Source organism: Corvus hawaiiensis, chromosome 21 (assembly GCF_020740725.1).
Source record: "Corvus hawaiiensis isolate bCorHaw1 chromosome 21, bCorHaw1.pri.cur, whole genome shotgun sequence".
Taxonomy (NCBI): domain Eukaryota; kingdom Metazoa; phylum Chordata; class Aves; order Passeriformes; family Corvidae; genus Corvus; species Corvus hawaiiensis.
The window spans coordinates 10,773,796-10,788,681 of record NC_063233.1 but is presented as its reverse complement, the minus strand read 5'-3'; the positions used below and the strand labels follow the sequence as shown (position 1 = coordinate 10,788,681).

Genomic DNA, 14,886 nt, shown 5'->3' with positions numbered 1-14,886 from the left:
TGCACCTCAGGAACATTTTTGGGTTTCCCAGTGACATTTAAAGGCAAATTATCAAGTGTGCTGTCAAGGTGTGTGGGCAGCAGGTGGCCACCCGTACCCTCAGGCGTGCTGTGTGGTGCCCCCCTCTGCTCCCTACCCTACTACCTACCACTCACCCTCCCCAACACCAGCAGAGGCACTGGGCTTCCTCCCCGCAGCTCTCTGTGCCCTGGGAGCTCTTGTGCTTTGTCCGGGGTGTGGGAAGTGGCTCACACCCTCTGCAGCACCCACTGCTGTTCCCAGCTCTGGGGGCCAGGACCCCACACTTAACCCCGCCTGCCATGGCCACAACCCTGTTTGGATGAGAACTCCCACTCCTCCTGCCTGCCCAAGCACGGGCACATTGCTGTGTCTTAGGAGCAGAAAGTTCATGTTACAAACAACAAAAATGCTTTTCCCGAGCACTTGGAGGTAGTGATGACAGCGCTGTGTCCCTCTGCGGGGCCAGCTCCCGGGGTCGCCAGCTCCCCGTGCTGGGGGCAAAGAGCGGGCAACTGCTGGAGTGTGGGTTCCTGTCGAGGGATGGTCTGCCTGGGGGAGCGGGCAATTCCTGCTGCTGGCTGCTGATTTCAAGCCTCATCCTCCTCCCTTGGAGATATAATGACCTTGTCCTGCAAAGAAAGGTGAGTGGGAATTGATGATGAACATGGGCTGTCTGCTGTGAAACACCAGGATTTCTTCCAGGCTGCAGTGAGGACGATCTGTGTGTCAGCCCCCTGTGACCCTGGCAGAGGCACCAAACCCCCAGGGCGCCCACGGGGCTCCAGGTTTGTTATTGGAGTCCATGCTGGGGCTGGTGGCTCTGCTGCAGATGGCACCACATCTATCCAAGGGACCTGCAGCTTAAGCCACCTCGCACAAATTTGAGTGCTGGCTGAGTGAGGATGAGCCAGGTTTGTCAGATCCCCTTCCCACAAGGCTCGGGGGTGGGAGCACACTCAGCTCTTTCTGGAGCAGCTGCCTGTGGCAGCAGCATTTTTAGGCCAGTCCTACAGCTCCAGGTCACTTGTTTGTCAATAAGCAGATAAGAGGCAGAGCCCTTTGCACCTCCCCGTCACGTTGGCGGAACGCGGGGTCAGGGAGAACCCGCTGGCATTTGCTGAGCTTTTAGGAAAACACTGTTTTGGCACAGCTGGGGTAATCAGCAAAGTCCTTCACCCTGTCCTTACATCTCGGAAGGTGATGTTGTCAAAGCCCTGGGGACTGTTACTCTCTGCCGGTGTCCTGCTCGCCAGCCCTCGTGGCTTCAGCCAGTACCAGCCCCTAGCAGCCACCAGCGCCACGATGATGAGGGCCAGGAGCAGGCTGAGCACCACCTCTGCCACGAAGCTGCCAGAGGGTTTCTCTGCAGGGAGAGGAAATGCCGTCAGGCTTGACTCACTGCCCAGAGAGCTGCCTCCAGCCTCAGCCCAGCACCCTGGGCAGCTCTGGGTTGACCTTTCACAGCCGGAACTGGCCCCCACGCACCTTCCACTGGACTCTCCGGGCTGGAATGGCAGCCCCCCCTGGCGCTGTACACGATGTCATCCAGTGCCACTGTCCCCTCCACTGGCCACCTCCGTGTGGTGATCTCAAAGCTGATCTGCGGGGGAAGGTGGGGTCTGGGGGGCTGATGCACGCCCGCAGTCACCCTGCACCCCAGGGTGGCCCCACTTACCTGGAACTCACCGGGGCTCTGCACCGGCACCACGGCGCCCTGCCAGCCCCGGCTGCGGTGCCCCGCCACGCTCCACACGGTGCGCTGCCCCGCCGCGCCGTGCAGCGTCACCCGCAGCTCCCCGCTGGCTGCAAGGGTGGGGCACAGGTGTCCTGGCATCAGCAGCTGCCCTGAGCCCACGAGCGCCATCGACCCTCCCAGCCATGCCATCCCCTACTGGGCTGGCAGCACCCAGAGGGAACGGGCCATCCCCACTGCCCAGCTGGAGCCGAAGCAGGGTGTCCATGGTCCAAGGGTGGGGAGGAGTGAGGCCCCCACTGCCATACATGACACCCAGGGATGGCACCTCCTCCCCGCCCCTGCAGTGCTCACAGAGGTGCTCCGCGATGTCCATGTGGTACCAGAAGCGCAGGCAGGAGTCGGTGGCCGCGGGCAGGGGTGGGCTCTCCAGCAGGGCACTGGTGCCCCTGGCACCCAGCACGCTGGTGTCAAAGTGCACGTAGTGACCTGGGCAGGCAGGGACAGAGCACAGGGTGTCCCCCAGTCCTGCATCCATTTGTCCCACCCTGCTTGTCCCACTCTACCCCAAAATGCCCAGAGTGATGCCTGGAGGACGACACAAACCAGCCCTACACCTCACTGCCCTTGGGACTGAGCTGTCCCTCCCAGGCAAAGAGGGCATCAGGGCTGCTGTGGAGCCAGGCCTCACAGGATGTACTGAGCTGACCCCATCCAGCCCCAGCTCCTCTTCCTCTCTCTGGCCATGCCAGGGTGCCCGGGCAGCGATGGGTGTTTCCTACCATTCCTTGTGCCCAGGGTGTGATCCTGCTCGGGGCTGGGGTACTTGGCCAGGGCGACCCCGCTCTTCCAGCCCCAGGCCAAGCTGTGCAAGCGGGGGTCCGAGGGGCTGCTCCAGCCACAAGTGTCCTGCTCGAAGTGACAGGATGCTGGGAGGAAAGAAGGGCTGTGAGACACCCAGTGCTACCTGGTAGGAGACGAGGCACCTGGGTGGGACACACCACCCCCAGCTTCGGACCAGGCCAGGCTCAGGGCAGAAACAGGTCTGTCCCCATCCCCATGGCTTACATACCCCTACAGGATGTCCCATCCCCCCCATCTGATCCACGGTGTCCCTGTGGGATGGGCTCTCACCTGGCTCGGGGCAGGCTCCATCCGACACATGCAGGTCGTCCAGCGCGATGTACCCGTGATCACCCCCAGCTCCCACTGCCTCAAACACCACCTGGGCAGGGTGACATGCTAAGGCTGGCAGCCTCCATGCACCCCTCATCACCCCCAGCTGCCTCCAGCACCCTGCCCTGTCTCACCTGCCAGTCGCCATCGGGCTGGACGGTGACGTGGCTGCGGTGCCAGCTGCTCCCCTCCATGGTGCTCACACTCAGAACCTTCGTCCTCACCCTGCTCTGCTCCACGAACACCTGGAGGGAGCCTGCCCAAGGCACCCAGCATGGAGGAGGGGTCCAGGGCTGTGCCGTGTGGAGCCCCCACCCATCTGGAGGTGCCCCCAGGGGTCTCAGGGCAGGTAGTGCTCACCTGGGGTCCCAGTGCTCAGCTGGTACCAGAAGGCCAGGCACTGGGCAGGCACAGAGGGCTGGTAGGGCTGGGAGGTGAGGGCAGCCGTGTGCCCTGCAGGCAGGGAAACCCTGCCCGTGTTCACCACCATGTAGTGGCCTGGGGGAGAGAAGTCCCTGTGCTGTGACCCCTGCCCTGCCCTGCTGGGGAGCACTAGGGGACAACTGGGGCTGGGTTTTCCCCCCAGGTCAAGGAGTCTCCCCAGTTTGGGGACCTCCTCAGGATTAGGGAGCCCTGGGGCTGGGAGACTCTGTGTTTGAGGAGTCCCAGGGTTGGGGAGCCCTGGGCGGTAGTGCCTTCTCCTCATCCTGGGGAGGGCAGGCAGGACACAGGGAGAGCAGGCAGGGCTGGCGTGGGCTACAGGCAGGACACTCAGAGCAGGCAGGGAGGGCACTCAGAGCAGGCAGGGCTGGTGTGGGGTACAGGCAGGACACTCAGAGCAGGCAGGGAGGCAGCAGGGCTGCCGCGGCCCCGTACCTGCGGCGGTGCCGGTGGTGTGGTCGGTCGCAGGGCCAGCGGTGGTGCCGGTGCCGTTGCTCTGTCGCTGCCAGGTGCCCTTTCCGCTGGCTGCCAGCGCACAGCCCCCCGCCTCGAAGGAGCAGGAGAGCTCGGCCCCACAGGGGCCTGCTGTCTGTGCCAGGTCGTCCAGCCCCACGTCCCCCAGGAACCCATCGTGCAGCACCTCGAAAGCCACCTGCCCCCAGGCAGCGGTGTCAGACACCCCATACTTCACTGGTGCCAGGGACATGGGGGCTTGCTCCTTACCTGGTACCGCTGCTGGCCCGTGGCGGGCAGTGTCGCCCATGCCCGGTGCCAGATGCTGCCCTGGGTCCCTTGGCGGGTCCACAGCACCACGTCCTCCCCTCCCTCCGGCCGCAGCTTGAGGTTCAGGGTGCCTGGGCAGAGGGGGGCATGGGGCAGCCATCCCGCACCCCTTGGGGACCCCGCTGCCCTCAGAGTGGAGCTGGGCTGGGGCACCCCGGGAGGATGCCATGGGGCACGTACCAATCTGTGGGCCGGCCAGGCGGTACCAGAAGGAGAGACAGCGTGGGGCAGTGGCTGGCTCCTGGCGGGAGGTGAGGAGCTGGGCCCTCTGCCCGTGGCTCCATGGCACAGAGGGGTCCACAGACAAGAAGTAGCCTGAATGTTGGGAACAGCCAGGGTGGAAGGGTCACAATGTGAGTGTTCCACATCACCCACAGCCCAGATCTGCATGTTCCCAGGCTGCCCTAGGTGAGCTTGCTCCATAGGCATGAGGCTGCTGGGAGTGCACAGGGCATGTCTTGGCCCTGGGGACTGAAGGCTATGCCCTGGGCTCCTGGGTTCCCCCAAAGAGCAGCCAGCCCCTTACCTGAGCCAGTGGTGTGGTCAGAGCCATGCCCCTGCCCCATGCTGCGGACCCATTTGAAGTCACTGGACAGATCCTGGTACCAGCCACACAAGTCCCTCTCAAAGTTGCAGGACAGCTCTGGCCAGAGAGAGGTGACAGTGTGGAGGTGGAAGGGGATAAGGCACCACAAAAGCAAATGGGTCCCCTGAATGTCCCTTTCCCCCTGCTCCCCTGCCCCACTCCCCAAGTTTACCCCATGCAGGGGTCCCAGGCCAAGGCAGGATATGTGCTTGGCTCTGGCGCTCGGCCTTCTGCACCCTGGTCCTGTTCTTGGACAGAGTGACAGCCCCCAGGCAGCCCCCATGGAAAGGGTCTGGGGTCCCTCTCCCTGCCCACACACCCCTGGCCGTACCCGCAGCCGTGGGTGACACCACGTCAAGGTAGCACTGCTCAAATGTCACATTGTCAACACTGACATTCACCGTGTCCTGGAGATCCACCATTGCCAGCAGCTCGACCTGGGGGGAGCAGCCATGAGCCCGGGGTGCCCTGAGCACTGGCACTATCCCACTGAAAGCCCCCCAGGTCCCTGTGCATCCAGCCCACCTGGAAGGGCCGGCTTCTCTGGCCCAGTGGGACACGGACACGACCCCCAGCTGTGCTGCCATGACCTTGTGTCTGCCAGGCCAGCTGGGTGGTGCCACTGGTGTGATCTGCAATGCTGACGGCGAGGAAGCCTGGAACGAGAGGTGGTGCAGAGGCTGTGGGCACCCAAAACCCCTGGCCACCCTGTGGGAGCCCTCCACGGCACCAGCCCATGGTCCCAGAGTTCAGGGACACGGACAGGGACACAGACACCCCTGCTCCAGGATGATGTGATGGGGCAAAGCAGGGTTGGGAGAGGCAGCAAATGCAGGTGGGCATGGGGGGCTCTGGGGGCAGGAAGCAGGGAGGGCACCCCAGGGATGGGCAGGAGGTTACCTTGGGGGTCACTGTGGATGCGGTAGCTCATCTCCATGGTGCAGGCAGGGCCAGAGGGGCCCAGCGGAGGCGATCGTGCTTTCGCAGGACCCACCATCTGTCCTTCTCCTGTCTGGAGGGCCAGGGAAGTCCCTGGGCACAGAAACACTCTGTGAGGTGAGGACTGGGGTCCCACATCGCTGGTAGCACCCCCAGCCCAGCATCCTGCCTGGGCATCGTCCCCCATTGTGCAGTGGCACCCAATGGGCACCGGCTCTGGGGACTCCTGTGGTGCTGGGCACTGAAGAGCACTGTCTGGGTGTTGGGAACAACCTCACCTGTGAGGAAGCTGTCAGGTTCAGTGACCCTCTGCAGACCCCAGCGCAGTCGCCCCACGCTGACGTCGTGCCAGCCCCCAGCCCCTGACTCGAAGGTTGTTGTCCCTGCAAAGTCAAAGAATCCTGGTTTGGGTTGGAAGGACCTTAAAGCTCATCTCATTCCACCCCTCTGCCATGGGCAGGGACACCTTCCACTATCCCAGGTCTTTCCAAGACTTGGAACCAGACTTGGACACTTTCAAGGATGGGGCAGCCACAGCTTCCCTGGGCAACCCAAAACTCCAGGCTCAGTCTTGCCAGGCCATTGTGCTCCCGGGGGCTGTGCAGGCACTCATGTGCCCTGGCCGTGCCAGCCCAGGGGTGCCTGGTCCCCTCCACCACCAGGTACCAGGACTGCCCTGGCTCTCACCACAGCGCTTCTCGTCGGAGCCATCAGCACACGTGTCAGCGAAGTCACAGGCCAGCTCTGCAGCAATGCAGTCCCCACTGTCACAGGCCACCTCATCTGCTGTGCAGGGGCTGGCACCTGCCTGGCTCGGCAGCGTAACCACAGGCTTCTCTGATGATGAAACAGCCCAGGATGGAGAGCAGTGGTGAAAGGGCTCAGCAACAGCATCCGTGTCAATCCTTCAAGCCACTGTCCCCTGTCCCTAAGCATCTCCTTGTCTCTCCATTTCCCCCATCCCAGCCCAGCCCAGCTCAGCCCAGCTGCCACCAGCTGAAGGGGAGCCAGGGCTCAGTAAGAACTCCTTGTGGGACAATTTTTCGCACAGAGGATGGAGTGTCACAGCCACAGAACAAAGACACCAGCACCCCAGCGCAAGTGTTCACTGTGCTGCACCCAGGATGGTCCGTGTGACGAGCAGAGGGACAGGCAAACCATGTGGCAGGTCCTTTAGGGACGGTGCCGTGGGCACAGGACACCTGGGACAGCTCCCCACACTGGAGCAGGGTGAGGGACACTGCCCACCAGCTCACCCTGCTCCTTCACACAGCCCTGGGACAGGATCAGGTCATCGATGGCCACGGTCCCCCCGCTGCCGGCCACCCCCTCGATCAGCACCTGCAGGAAAGCACCATGCCAGCAACATCAGCAAGGGGTCCTGCGCTGTATGGGGGGATTAGGGTGACAGAAGGGAGCCGTGGGATGGGGGGAGCCAGCACTGTCATGGACCGACACATATTTTCCCCTGGAAGGGACTCAGTGGGAGCAGGGGCGATGCTGCAGCTGACAGAGGTGCACAGCATGGGCTGGCACGGCCACGGTGGGCTTGGGGGATGGTGCTGCCCCTGTATGCAGCTCTGGTTCCTGACCCCGGAGACAGCCCAGCTCCCCACAGCACAGCACCAGCCCACCTTGAAGGGAACCGTCACAATGAAGTCCACTCTCTCCCGGACCCAGCAGCTGCCCAGGTCTCCTGTCCTCTCCCTCATCAGGTTCTTGGTAGAGTTGGTCACGTAGGAGATGCTGAGGTTGCTGGTGGCCGAGCCATGGAGGTGGTAGTACAGCACAAGCTGGGGATGGGGAGGAGGGTGAGCCTCAGGGCAGGGGCATGCAGCCCCTGCATCCCACAGAGGGGCTGCGAGGAGCTCAGAGCTCCCAGTGGGCACCAGAGATGTCACCAACCCTCTCCCCGCCCCGAAAACCTGATGCCCATCCCCAGAAAGGGCCGATCACAGCCCCAGCCCCACATGAGGGTCCCCACATCTGGGAACCCCATGTCCCGTCACCACTGTCCCCACATGGGCTGTGACATGAGGTCCCAGCCGTGACTCACAGAACAGGAGTTGGTGGCTTGGAAAGTGGGGCTGAAGAGCTGAGCTGTGCCACCAGCCTGTGCAGCGGGGCCACCACCCACGTGGAGGAAAAAACCTGCAGGAGATGCTGGGGCTGAGTGGAGCCGGGCAGATGGGTGGGTGCAGGACACCGCTGTCCTGAGCAGAGCCCAGGCGTGTGTCACGCCAGGGCACGTCCACCTGTGGTGGGGCTCTGCCGGGACACTGGTGCCACGCCACATACCAGCCCTGCTGTTGTTGCTGTGGTCCCGAGTGGGAATGCTGTAGGAGGTGCCCAGGTTCAGGCTCGTGTTCCTGCTCCACACCGGGGGCCCGGCCGCCACCTCCCAGCCACAGAGATCATGGTCAAAGGAGCAGCGGGTGAAGTTCTCTGTGAGGAGAAGGGACAGCAGTGACCTGGAGACCGGGGTCCCAGCCCTCTCTTGGACAGGTAGGTCCCTGCAATGGGCTGGGCTGATGCCACCCCTCTGCAAACCCTCAGGGTCATTTTGCCCTCCTGTGCATGGGGCAGAACTGGGGGGATGCCTGACAGCCTAGAGCACAGCTTTTCCCCACCAAGGCAGACCCCCAGCCCAACCGCAGGACTCCTCCCGAGGGCCAGGGGTGCTCACTGCACTGCGCCGCGCCCTCGTCCGAGCTGTCCCCGCAGTCGTCGGTGCCGTCGCAGAAACGATGCCATGCCAGGCAGAAGCCGTGGGGACAGCGGCTCTCCTGGGCCCCGCAGACCTGCTGCCCGACCTCTGGGGTGGGGGGACACATGTCAGCGAGTGGCTGGTCCCAGAGGGACACGGTGAGCTCCCCCACATCATTCCCTGGAGTGGCTCAAGGGACAGGTTTTCACTGCCCACCTCATGCTCTGGCCAGGGCACAGTGCCCCAAGAAACAGCGAGCAATAGGAGAGCTCCCCTGGGTTTTGCACCCCACCCAGTTCCCCCAAGATCCCGGCTCATATCCCAGCAGATGTGGGACTCACCTGGTAAGCCACAGTTCCTGAACACGATGTCATCAAGTGCCACCTCTGCCCCGCAGGTGGGCGGTTGTGTCAGGGAGAAGATGAGCTGTGATGGGAGGATGGGGATGGCATGAGCTCCCAGGCCCCTTGGGGTCCCAGAGCATCCCCCAGCTCTTCTGGTCCCAGCTATGGTGACAGTGCCCGGGTACTGACACTGTCTCACCTGGAACTGCTCCTCGATCCGGCCGGGGTAGGCAACCAGCTGATGCCAGCCCTCGCTGCTGCGCTCGGGGCTCTGCCACAGCCCCACCACGTCGTCCCTGTGTGCCACAGCCAGGCGCAGCACCGGCCGCTCTGTCTGGTTCAGCCCTGAGGGAAGCCCCAAATATGCCCTTGGTACGGGGCATCTTGGGGTACCCAAAGGAATGAATGGAGCCCTGCCAGCTCTGGGGGCTGGAGCTGGGACCCCCAGGTCCCACCAGCTCTGCATGTGGAGCATGGAAGAGGCAAACAGGATGCCAAGGACCCATCCCAAGGTGCAGGTAGCTCTGTCCCTGCCATAGGGGCAGATGGCCCCATCCCTCCCCACTGCCTCCCATCCTCACTGCCCCGTAGCCGATGCTGCCTGTGCCCACCTTGGGTGCCCTCACAGCTCCCTGAGAGGTGGTACCAGGCTCTGATCTCACACGTGGCAGCTGCTTCCCGCATCTCTGGTGACCTGAGCCAGGCCGTGGCTGTGGTCTTTGCTGGGGGGGATGTGGTCACCAAGAACCAGCCTGGGGAGGGCAGAAAGCAGAGCAGGGACTGCAGCCCCATGGGGTGGCATCGGAGCTGTGCCAGCACTACTCCTGCCCCTCCATGGATCTGCTCCGTCCCCTGCACCCTACAAGGATGGGTGTCCTGTCACCCTGACTCTGGGGCACCCATAGCCCAGTGGAGCAGTGCTGTGGGTGCCCAGAACCTGCTCACTAAGCAGCTCCCTCTTACCCAGGTCAGTGCCCAGAGTGTGGTCTGAGTGAGGCCCCGTGCCCCACATGGCCAGGCTGGCCCGGCCCCGCACCCATCCATACGTCGAGGTGCCCACGTCCTGCCAGCCACAGTCACTGTCCTCGAAGTCACAGGTGAAGGGGGTGCCCAGCACTGCTGAGCCCCGTAGGTACCCTGAGAGTGGGCAGATGGAGGGTCAAGGCAGGTTTGGGGCCACCCTGGGGACCTGTGCCCACCCCAGGGAACTGCACCCACCCAGGGGACCTGTGGCCAGCCCAAGGGACCTTCACACAGCCTGGGATCCTGCACCCACCTGGCAGACTCACCTGCACCCAGGTAACCTGTGTTCACCCTGGGTACCTGCACAAGGGACCTGCCCCTCCCCCATGGATCTGCGCCCACCCTGGGGGCCCTGCATCCATCCTGGGCACCAGCATCACCCCAGGGACCTGCACCCACAACACCCCTTACTACCTCACCCCAGGAGCAGGGCCTAAGAGTGGGTCTGGGGGGGGGGGGTCTGGGCACCCACCACACTGGTTCTCGTCTGAGCAGTCGCTGCAGTCACAGACGAAGTTGCAGAGCTGCTCAGCCGCGCTGCTGCAGCTGTTGACGACCACGGACCCACTGGGGAGGACGGTTCTGGCTATGGGAGAGACAATGGGGCTGAAAACCCTGCAGGAACCAGGCACGGTGCCCGCAGCAAGTGACGGAGGGCACGTGTGACCTGCAGGTGACATTTGCCTGGGCACCTCGGTTTGGGACCCTGCTGGGGCAGATACTGAGCTCTCAGTGGCATCTTCCCTTGGACAGCCCCCCCCACCCGTCACTGCCCCGGCACTCCACACCTCTCACACTGCCACCTCCCACCGTCAGCCTAGGGGTGCCAGAGCCTGCCGGGGCACTGACTCTGCTATATCGCACCCGTGCTTCGAGTCCCAGCCCCCATTTTGTAAGAAATGGGGAAATCTGGGCGTTTTCTGTCCCACGCTGAACAAAGCCATTGCTGATCCCCAGCCCGGTGCTGGGGACTCCAGCTCCCGCTCACCCTGGGAACCCCGGGCTGACTTCAGCAGCAGAGCCCAGCAGGCTGGGCGGTACCTGCCCCGGCCCCCAGCGCTGGAGAAAGCTGCCGGGGAGGACCAGAGCGGAGCAGCCAGCGGGGAGGCCCCTTCCCCCCAGCGACACAACCCCCGCCCGTGTCGGCAGAGCTCACCCAGCAGCACCAGGAGGGCCAGCATCGACAGTCCGCTTGCAGCCATCTCGGCCACCGCGACGGTAAAACACAGCTGGGAGAGGCCACACCGTGAGCCCCGGGCTGGAATGCACTCCCCAGGACCTGCCTGCGTTGGACTTCAGCCCCGCTGTTATCGGCTCCCGGCCGGGCAGTGGGGTTTATGGCGAGGCTGTGCCGGCTGGGACAGTGCACCGCGATCCCATCACGCAGCACCGCCGGCACCACAGCAGCGAGCTGCAGCCAGTGGAGACCTTCGGCTTTTCCCCACTGAACCTCTCTTCTTCAGCCCGTGTTCCACCCAGGACAAGACGGTGGGTGCCACTCTGTCTGGGATGGGGCACGGCCCGGTGGAATGCACCGGCTTGGTGAGGGACGAGGAGGCTTCCTGCCGAGCCAGGGATGCTGCCAGCCCTGTGGGGGAAGCTGGAACCTCTGCTAGGGACATGGGGGTTCTGCCAGTCCCTGTGCATAAGGGGAGTGGGACAGCCTTTGGGTGCAGGGTTGGCAGTGGGCTGCACTCTGGGCAAGGAGAACAGCTGAGCTGGGAGTCAGCAGTATCTCCAGTACCCCATTTTACCCTGCCCTCTGGCAGTAGGAAGCCATTCCCTCTTGTCTTGTCACTCCAAGCTCTTGTCCAAAGTCCCTCTCCAGCTCTCTTGGAGCCCCTTTAGGCACTGGAAGCCTAAAGGAGCGCTCCCTGGAGCCTGGGGATCCCATGATGCCATCGGTAGGAGCCAGTCCTCACCCTGCCTGCTCTGCTCTGCTCTGGCTGGCAGGAGCATCTCAGCACCCAGCTCATGACTGCCACGGGGTGAAGGGGCACAGCTCCAGGGCCACAACCAGGTCATTCCTGGGGCAGAACACTCCTGGCAGAGCTCCAGCAAGGGCTGATGAGCTTGGAAGAAGCATGGCTTGGAGGCCAGAGCCCCAAAGGTCACCACCAGTGTTGCCTGGTGATGGCAACTACTGCCCCCACCGGTTTCCCCACCTGGGCAGGGGAAGCAGGGGCTGCTACCCCACAGGAGCCCTCTCACCTCTGCTGCCGCAGCCACCGTGCCCAGAGAGGGCCCCTGTTGAGCAGATCCTCCCCTTGAGCTGACGGCCTTGGACTGCAGATTGCAGGGGGATTACATCAGGGGCAGTAAAACACAGGCTCAGCTCCTTCTCCCAGCGCCAGCAAGGCCCAGTGGGGGTCAGCAGCCCCACATCCCTCAGCCCAGGCATGCTGGAGAGCAGAAGCCCTGCCCTGCTCTGAGCTGGCCGTGGGCCAGTGCCATGGCCACTGGCAGAGTAGTCACTGGCCTCCTGGGTGCCATGGGCAGAGCAGCTCTCACAGGTGTGAGCCCTCCCCTTTCCACTGGGAATGCTGGGCTCCCAGTATGAGATGTGGGCATACTGGAGCAGATCGAGCCAGGGGCTGTGATGATGATCACAGGATAGTACAGAATGGAAGGCACAACTGGAGGTCACCCCATCCCACCCCTCTGCTCCAGGAGGGTTCCCTGGAGGATGTGTCCAGATGGGTTTTGAGTATCTCCACAGGAGGAGATTCCCTGATGAAGATGATGGGGACTGGACTTCCCATGAGGAGAGGCTGAGCTGGATGTGCCCAGTTTGGAGAAGGTGTAGGGGGATGTCACCCAGGTAAGCCCTGGCAGGAGGGTGCAGGAAGCCGAGCCTTCGAGCAGGGAGTGTCCCAGCAAGGGCCAAGACAAGAAGAACAGCAAATGCCACTAAAAGAAAAACCTTTTTTCCTGTGAGGGTTGTCAAAACCAGAGCAGGCTCCCAGGCTGCTGGGGAGTCCAAGTTGGGGAGATTCTCAAACCCCACCTGGTCACAGCTCCCAGCAGCCTAATTCTAGAACAGAATCATGGAATTCCCTGCGTTGGAAGGGACCCACAAGGACTATCGAGTCCATCTCCTGCCTCAGCCCTTTCCAAGGCAAATCCTGATATACCTCCTGCTGTCCCCACCCCAGACTGCCTGCTCCCATGCCAGGGCCCCCGTCAAGGGGCTGAAAACCTGGCAGGTCCCTTCCACTGCCAGCAGGCACAACCCAGAGCAGGGAAGGAGCAGCTGAGCCGTGAGCATGGCCACCCAAGCAGCTGTGCTCCCCCAACAACTTTAATTCTCACAGATACACGTGGGATGAGCCCCTGGCACCAGGAGGCCGGGGCAGAGCAACCACTGGCTTCACCAGCTTTGCCATGCCAGGGAGGTGGGAGCACCCGGCACGGGGACAGTCCGGTGATGGCGGAGAATGGGCGAGTTCAACACAGAGGAAAATCAGGAGAGCCTGGAGCACCGCCGAGCACGGGGAGCCCGCTGCCACCGCCCCGGCGCCGCATGCAGCCGTGCCAGCTCCGGGCTGGCACCACAGACAGAGGAGTCAGTACCCTTCATCTGCCCAGGTGATCTCGTAGTCGGGATACTCGGCCTTCAGCTTCTCTGTGGTCACAGCATGGTCAGCTCGTCCAAAGCCCTGCATAGGAAAGAGGGTTCCCAAGGAGAGCTGGTGGGTGACCACCTGCAGGGAAGTGTGGCAAGTCCCCAGGGCAGCTCCGGCAGACCCCAGCAGCAGAGAGACCGCAGAGCCTGTGCCAACCCCTCTGTGGCAGCTCTGCCTCACTCCAGCTGAGACAGGCATAGCACCCAGGCAAGAGGACAGTGCCACCCTGAAACTGGGAAAACTGGGTGCACTGTGCACCACCCTGCCCTGGTCCTAGCTGGGCTCTGCACTCAGCACAGCTGGTGCTGCAGCACAGCCCTGGGCCAGGGTCAGCATCCAGGGACCCACCATGCTGGTGATGTCCCCGGGGGTGCCTCCAGTCACCCTTACAGGGCCCCTACAGCACCTGACACTCCTGCAGGAATGCTCTCAGGACACACAGAAAGTGGGGACACGGTTCTTGTGCAGCCCAATCCCCCCTGGCAGCACCCAGCACTGGGCACAGCCACTGCGGGACCCCACGGGACCCACGGGGGCTCCGTGTGTGTGGCAGCCCCACAGGCAGGTGCTGGGGGGGTTCATGGGGTGACCCCGCTCTGGCCAAGCACCGCCCACCCGAAAGGGCTCTGCCAAGTCTCCCCTCCCTGGGGCACTCGGGAGAAGCCCAGGAGCCCCGGGAGCGCCGCCCCGCCCGCCCCTTCCACCCCGAGCGGATGCGGTGCCAGCTCGGCCGCGGACAGTGGGATCCACATCGGAGAGGGAGATGCCGCGTCCACGCGTGGGTGCCCCCCGGCTTCCGCTTACCACCGAGTACCCGTAGACGTGGATCTTCCTCTCTTCGGGCCGGTGGGAGACGCGGCCGCCGCCCAGGCACTCGCAGCTCAGGCCGTGCCGCGCCAGCTCCTCCGCAGTGCGCTCGAACAAGTCGGCTGCAGGGAGGGAGCGGGGGAGGGCGCGGGGACCCCCCGCCTCAGCCGGCGCCCCGGGACGGGCCAGACCCCCGGCAAGCCCCTGCCCGCCCCCGGGGCCTGCGGCCGCTTCTTTCGGCACCCCCGAGCCAGAGCCCCACCCCGCACTCCCGACTTCCCTCACCGTGGTACTCGGCCCAGCCGTGGCCTCGCACGACGTCCTTGGCGGGCGCACCGGCCCCGCGCACCCGCAGCAGCACGTACTTGAAGACGCCGTCGCCATCGATCTGCACGTCCGCCACCCGAGACAGCGCCGCGCCCGCCATGGCCGCCGCTCCTCGCCTCGTCCGGCCCGGCACCCAATCAGCGCCCGGCCCCTCCCCGTGTTCCCGCCCCCTCCGCCCAGTGCCCAATCAGCGCCGGCAGCGCCAGGCCCCGCCCACAGCAGGGGTCCCGCCGGGCGGCGGCTCCGGGGGCGGAGGCTGGGCCCGGGCCGGGGAGCGGGGGCCGGGCGGGTGGGGGGCCTTGGTCGCGGGCCCGGATCTGCCTCCGCTTCCCTGATCCCCGCCCCGGGCAGACCCGGCCCCGCCATGGTCACCCTCACTGGCGATTACCCCCGACCCCGGTCAGACACCCCCC

The 14,886-nt window shown here is 64.2% G+C and overlaps 2 protein-coding genes across 3 annotated transcripts; both read right to left on the bottom strand.

Moving 5' to 3' along the window:
• Positions 1-390: 390 nt before the first annotated feature.
• MAMDC4 (MAM domain containing 4) lies at positions 391-12,904 on the bottom strand. Of its 2 annotated transcripts, XM_048325365.1 has the most exons (29): positions 10,870-12,904; positions 10,186-10,299; positions 9,654-9,827; positions 9,302-9,442; positions 8,890-9,035; positions 8,688-8,772; positions 8,326-8,454; positions 7,938-8,084; positions 7,696-7,790; positions 7,274-7,432; positions 6,896-6,980; positions 6,327-6,476; positions 5,918-6,022; positions 5,601-5,732; positions 5,226-5,356; positions 5,032-5,137; positions 4,641-4,757; positions 4,295-4,429; positions 4,055-4,185; positions 3,767-3,983; positions 3,251-3,388; positions 3,025-3,146; positions 2,849-2,939; positions 2,497-2,643; positions 2,069-2,203; positions 1,697-1,824; positions 1,507-1,621; positions 1,209-1,384; positions 391-650 (listed from the first exon to the last, which is right to left on the bottom strand). In XM_048325365.1, the coding sequence occupies exons 1-29, from the start codon at positions 10,913-10,915 to the stop codon at positions 609-611; spliced, it is 3,639 nt and encodes a 1,212-aa protein (XP_048181322.1). In that variant the 5' UTR covers positions 10,916-12,904; the 3' UTR covers positions 391-608. The 2 variants fall into 2 exon arrangements, with proteins under 2 accessions (XP_048181322.1, XP_048181320.1); XM_048325363.1 differs by having other exon boundaries at positions 10,186-12,904.
• Positions 12,905-12,996: 92 nt separating this feature from the next.
• PHPT1 (phosphohistidine phosphatase 1) lies at positions 12,997-14,855 on the bottom strand. Its single transcript, XM_048325369.1, has 3 exons — positions 14,432-14,855; positions 14,144-14,268; positions 12,997-13,372 (listed from the first exon to the last, which is right to left on the bottom strand). The coding sequence occupies exons 1-3, from the start codon at positions 14,571-14,573 to the stop codon at positions 13,280-13,282; spliced, it is 360 nt and encodes a 119-aa protein (XP_048181326.1). The 5' UTR covers positions 14,574-14,855; the 3' UTR covers positions 12,997-13,279.
• Between the last annotated feature and the right edge of the window lie 31 nt (positions 14,856-14,886).

Excerpts from the sequence above, each read along its gene's own strand:
- MAMDC4 (XM_048325363.1), bottom strand. The coding sequence starts at position 10,393 with ATGTCACCTGCAGGTCACACGTGCCCTCCGTCACTTGCTGCGGGCACC. Across the intron at positions 7,433-7,695 it reads AAGCCACCAACTCCTGTTCT|CTTGTGCTGTACTACCACCT; the intron begins GTGAGTCACGGC and ends CCCCATCCCCAG. Across the intron at positions 3,389-3,766 it reads CACCACCGGCACCGCCGCAG|GCCACTACATGGTGGTGAAC; the intron begins GTACGGGGCCGC and ends TCTCTCCCCCAG.
- PHPT1 (XM_048325369.1), bottom strand. The coding sequence starts at position 14,573 with ATGGCGGGCGCGGCGCTGTCTCGGGTGGCGGACGTGCAGATCGATGGC. Across the intron at positions 14,269-14,431 it reads CGGCTGGGCCGAGTACCACG|CCGACTTGTTCGAGCGCACT; the intron begins GTGAGGGAAGTC and ends CCCTCCCTGCAG. Across the intron at positions 13,373-14,143 it reads ACGTCTACGGGTACTCGGTG|GGCTTTGGACGAGCTGACCA; the intron begins GTAAGCGGAAGC and ends TTTCCTATGCAG.